Here is a 5,289-nt window from a genome sequence, read left to right on the forward strand (position 1 = left end):
GCATCCCTGGGTGGGATGTAGACCCCAGGGGGAAGCTGTAAGCAAAAGGGGGTTGGTGTGGCAGGGGGTACCCCAGCAGGGCTGGTCTGTGCTGCTTGCTGGTGGGATGAGGGCTGGGGACATTTCCCTGCAATGTGATGTGCCCGGGCAGCCCTGCCTGGTGGCAGCTCCTTGCCAGCGACCCCCCAGGCATGACAGCAGCTCTGGACACTGGCAAGCTGCAAGGTCAACTCCATTGTATTGCATGGGAGAGAGCAGTGAGCTGGGAGAGCCTGATTTTGCTCCAGCATCACCAGCTCCAGCATCACCAAAGGCTTCTGCCCCACTCTCTCATCCCAGGAGCACTGTCTCCCACAACAGATGCTCTGTTTCCTCAGATCCATCTTCCTTTGAGTCTCCTCATCTTCCTCCCCATCTTCCTCCCTATCTCATCTCACTTGATTCCCTTTCCCACCCTGCCTCTGCCGAGCTCCTCCATCTGCCTCTCCGAGCATCCGGCTGGGCTCGGTTCCTGCCGGGGTAACGAAAGCTGCCGGGAAGAGGCTGGCGAGCACCCCGAGGTATCTGCCCAGGAAGCCCACAGCCTGGGATGCTCCAGCTGGCCCCGGGGAGTGTTGGAGCATCCCTAGCATCTTCTGCACGGGGCTTTCTGGGGAGCTTGTCTGCAACAAGCTGGATCCCTCCATCCTCCCAGGCATCAGCTGGAGAGCTACCAGCAATCGTCTTGCAGGGATGATTGCTGCTGTTCCGGGCAGCAGCGGGGAGGGCAGAGGTGGGACAGGCAGCCTTCGTGGGCTTGACAATGACCCAGAGAAGAGGGAGAGGTGGCATATGTAATGTGTTGGGCTTGTGTCCAGGAGAAACTGGCTAGGGGCAAGCAGAGACCTCACCTGATCCCTCCACGTCACCCACTTCTGCTGGGACTCTCCCCAGATAACCAGCCCAGTGCCCTGCAGTGGGACTGGAGGTGGTGAGTCAGCAAATTGGGCAGCACGGGGACCCATATTGCCAAATGCAGTGGGACTGGAGGTGGTGGGTCAGCAATTTGGGCAGCACGGGGACCCATATTGCCAAACACCTTTGGTATTGCCCACATGTAATCTTGCAAATGCTCTTTTTATCACACAGCCTTGAAAACGGGCTGTCCTGCATTAAAGCCTTGTCCCTGAAGCACGGGGACATCCATCTTTGCTGCCCTGCTAACTGCCGCTGGCCTCCCAGTACTGATGCTCAGCCAATTTGCTACTGAATCACTCATTTTTTGGCTCAAGTGCAGTATTAAGCCTAATCCATCAAGGTCCCTGAAGGTGCAATCCATCCTTCAGGGAGAGAGCACCGAGGTGTTTGGGGTCTGGAGAGGGGGTTGGATTTAAAGAGAACTTCCAAGGGGAAGGAGAGAAAATAGGAGGTTACTGGCAGGGACGTGGGGTAAATTGCTGCCTGTCAGTTTTGGGGAGATGATGTGGTACCTAAACGGGTGCTTCCTAACCCACCTCTTCTTATTGCCTGCCCCAGGGAAACATCTGGACCATGAAGGTGGCCTTCAGATTGCTTCTCCCACTTGTTCTTGTGCTGATCTCGGAGGTGAGCGGGCAGCGGAGGAAGCCTCCCCGGAAACCCACCCGCCCACCTCCGGTGTTTGTTGATCCCGTTGAGCCCACGGATCTGCCTCCACCCCTGCCACCAGGTCCTCCCTCCATCTTCCCCGACTGCCCCCGAGAATGCTATTGTCCCCCAGACTTCCCCTCTGCCCTCTACTGTGACAGCCGCAACCTGCGGAAGGTCCCCATCATCCCGTCCCGCATCCACTACCTCTACCTCCAGAACAACTTCATCGACGACCTCCCGGAGGAGTCCTTCAGGAACGCCACAGAGCTGAAATGGGTCAACCTAGACAACAACCGCATCCGGAAGGTGGACAGGCGGGTCCTGGAGAAGCTGGAAAACCTCATCTTCCTCTACATGGAGAAGAACCAGCTCAAGGAGGTGCCCGCCTTCCTGCCGCCCAACCTGGAGCAGCTGCGTCTGAGCAGGAACCAGATCTCCAAGATCCCTCCCGGGGTCTTCAACAAGCTGGAGAACCTGGTGCTCTTGGATCTGCACCACAACAAGCTGAGCGATGGGGTCTTCAACAAAAACACCTTCAAGGGACTCAAGAACCTCATGCAACTCAACCTTGCCCACAACATCCTGAGGAAAATGCCTCCCGGGGTGCCCAATGCTATCCACCAGCTCTTCCTGGACAGGAACAACATTGAGGACATCCCCAGTGATTACTTCAAGGAATTCCCCAACCTGGCATTCATCCGGCTCAACTACAACCAGATCTCCGACAAGGGGCTCCCCAAGAACTCCTTCAACCTCACCAACTTGCTGGTCTTGCACCTGGCCCACAACAAGCTCACCAACGTCCCTTTCATCAGCCCCAAGCTGGAGCACCTCTACCTGAACAACAATTCCATCGAGAGTGAGTTGCACTGGCCGGTTGGGAGGCTGTGGTGAGGTCTTTGGGGGAGCAGATGGGCTTGAGGCTGGCAAGTGCCCAGAGAAGCTGTGGATGCTCCATCCCAGGAGCATCAAGGCCAGGCTGGATGAGGGCTTTGGGCAACCTGGGCTAGTGGGAGGTGTCCCTGCCCATGGCAGGGGGGTTGGAAATAGATGATCTTTAAGGTCCCTTCCAACCCAAACAATTCTGTGATTCTATGAAGACTTTAATTGAAAAAGGTCATTTTTCACCCAGTGGGATGTGAACCCTTCAAAGGGGGCTGCAGTAGTGAGATGAGCTGGGGGCTCTTTGTAGCTGAACAAGTCCCTAAGGGGTATGGATTTGCACGTGGGGGAGGATGACTTGAGGGTTGGGGTGGTAGCTGAGGAGCAGAGCTCAGTCCCTCCAGTGCTGCAGGGCTCTTCTCGTTCCTTGACATGGGCAGTTCTTCTTTGGGGCCACCTGCCATCTAAACAGTTACTTTCCCAGCAGGGCTCAGAAATAGGGATATTTTAAAAAGGAGAGTCTGTGCACATATTTTAAGAACAGATGCCAAATACGCCGTCAAGATGGTTAGAAATAACCCAGCTCCGCTCTCGAGCTGAGCCTCGCAGAGGAAGGAACAGGGAGAACAAGGCTGCGATGGAGGTTGCCTTGGCAAAGCCACCGGGGCTGTTTCACACCGTTCCAAGGCAAAGCTCTGCAATTTCATGGGAGAGGTGCTGGCCTGTGAAATGTGTAAACACAGCTAGCACATTCGAGAAGAAGCCAGAGCCCCATTCCTGGTCACCCCAGATGTTTCTGCTATTAGAGGTCCAGCAGCCTCCTCCCCTTGCTATCCGTGGGGAATGTGGCACTCCTGCGAGAAACCTTCCCTGTGCACTGGGAAAAGCAAGCTGGGCTCTTCTAATTCTGGCTGTATGGGGGTGTATGGGGGCTGCAGGACCCACCCAGGGCATTTCTTGGCTGTGAAGCATCCACCGGGCAGGATGGTGGTCCCCAGAAGTGGTGTGACACAAGCTCTCCTGTTTATTGTGCAGGGATGGTGGCTTCATGTGTCAGGGTGGTCCAAAGAGGGGTTGTAAAGTCCCAGAGCAGCTTTAGCCCTAAACAGGGTGCTGGATATGAGGCAGGAAGGGATGAGCAAGAAAACTGCTCTTTGCAGGCAAGCACTAATAGCGTTATGGGATGTGATGCCAGGGAGAGGGACAAAACCCTCGGAAAGTCACATCCCTTCTCTTGGGGAGTCACCAGAGTCGGTTCCCAGGGAATAATGACGCAGTGATGAACATCTGGTTCAAATGCCAGTTAATCTGCATTTTATTTGAACGACACCAAACTGGAGCCAAGGTGGACCCTGGGGAAAAGGTGGTGACTGCTGCTGGCTTCACGCACGCCAGTACCCAGGTCCTGCGAGGGCTTCCCATGGCGAGGTGCCCGCATGGGTGTGCACATTGTGCCCAGCTCTTTTTTTGCCTATTTTACCCAACTTTTATAAGGTTTCAGTCCCTGGAGTCGGGTAACAACATAAGAATCCCCAGGTTAATTTTCCATAACGCAAGCCCTGGGGTGGGGAGAAACACGTGGGAATCCAGAAGCGAGCAACGAGACGGTTATTGACGTTAGCTTCAGTGTAACGGTGCTGGAGCAGGTTTCCTTGATGTTTTTTCGAAGGCTTAGGGCTGGCTCGGCAGGTTTCACGTTTGAAATAATCCCTTTTCTCTCTCAAATGACATTGCATCCCTCGCCACGCTTTGGCTGAATGTGACCTACTTAATTTCTGAACAAAAGCGAGATTTTCCTCTCTGGGGCTGCGCCGTCTTCTCGGAGAGGCTGGGGATTCTCCCCGTCAGTAGCAGTTAATCCCCATTTCTGGGTTCAGGAGGCAGGGAGGGGGGTCTCTAGCCTCCCTCTCCTTTCCTCTAACCTGCATCCCACTTTTCCTCTGCTCCCTGCAGAAATCAACGGCACGCAGATCTGCCCCACCTCGCTGGTGTCCATCCAGAACTTCTCCCCCTCTGACCTGGACAATGTGCCCCGACTCCGGTACCTGCGGCTGGACGGGAACCTCCTGAAACCCCCCATCCCCTTGGACCTGATGATGTGTTTCCGTCTCCTGCAGTCCGTGGTTTTCTAGCCCTGCCTGGCAGCACACCTCTCCCAGGACTTGGCTTTGCACAAAGACTCAATCCCCATCGGCGTTTGACACGCGGGACCCTCTTTGCCCCCCTCTCCCCCTGCTCCCCCCTGCCTCCATCCCTCTCGCCTTTCCCCTTTTCCTCCCCTGCAGTGGCCATGGACACGCGTGGCACCCTTGGGGACCGCTTTCTGCGGGACATCACAGCCGCCATGCTAGGTTGCAGCATCACCCCGGGGTGGGTGCCATGGTCACCCCAGCTCCCTGCCTGGGGGCTCTGCCTTCTCTGCCCTCACCCTGGAGTTGGCTCAGTCTCTCCCCTTCCACCCAGCAGAGTTTCAGAAGATGGGATTCGGTCCAAGCCAAAAGCATCTTCGGATGGATGTGACGAGGGAGCCCAGGGGCCACCTCGCTGCAGGACTTGGGTCACATCATTGCTCCGGGTGGCTTTACCCCGAGAGCCCGTGGTGTCCCTGGGGAAAAGGACATCCTGGAGGAGGGATGCCCTGGGCTGGCGTGCCGGGGGTGCAGATGGTGCAGCCTTGGGGTGCAGGGTGATGCCAGCCTGGTGGCAGGGTGGCCAGGGGACAGGGGAGGGTGCAGGTGGAGGGTGGCCAGGTCTGGCCGGCAGGACCGGCAACGACACCTCGTGGCCAGAGCCACCTCC

General features: G+C 56.5%; 1 protein-coding gene across 1 annotated transcript; it reads left to right on the forward strand.

Moving 5' to 3' along the window:
* The first annotated feature begins 1,517 nt into the window (after positions 1-1,517).
* On the forward strand, positions 1,518-4,778 carry PRELP (proline/arginine-rich end leucine-rich repeat protein). Its single transcript, XM_010083755.1, has 2 exons — positions 1,518-2,467; positions 4,444-4,778. Exons 1-2 carry the CDS (start codon positions 1,531-1,533, stop codon positions 4,620-4,622), a joined length of 1,116 nt encoding a protein of 371 aa, XP_010082057.1. The 5' UTR covers positions 1,518-1,530; the 3' UTR covers positions 4,623-4,778.
* Positions 4,779-5,289: the final 511 nt, after the last annotated feature.

The sequence above is a fragment of the Pterocles gutturalis genome, unplaced genomic scaffold (genome assembly GCF_000699245.1).
Source record: "Pterocles gutturalis isolate BGI_N339 unplaced genomic scaffold, ASM69924v1 scaffold7770, whole genome shotgun sequence".
Classification (NCBI taxonomy): domain Eukaryota; kingdom Metazoa; phylum Chordata; class Aves; order Pterocliformes; family Pteroclidae; genus Pterocles; species Pterocles gutturalis.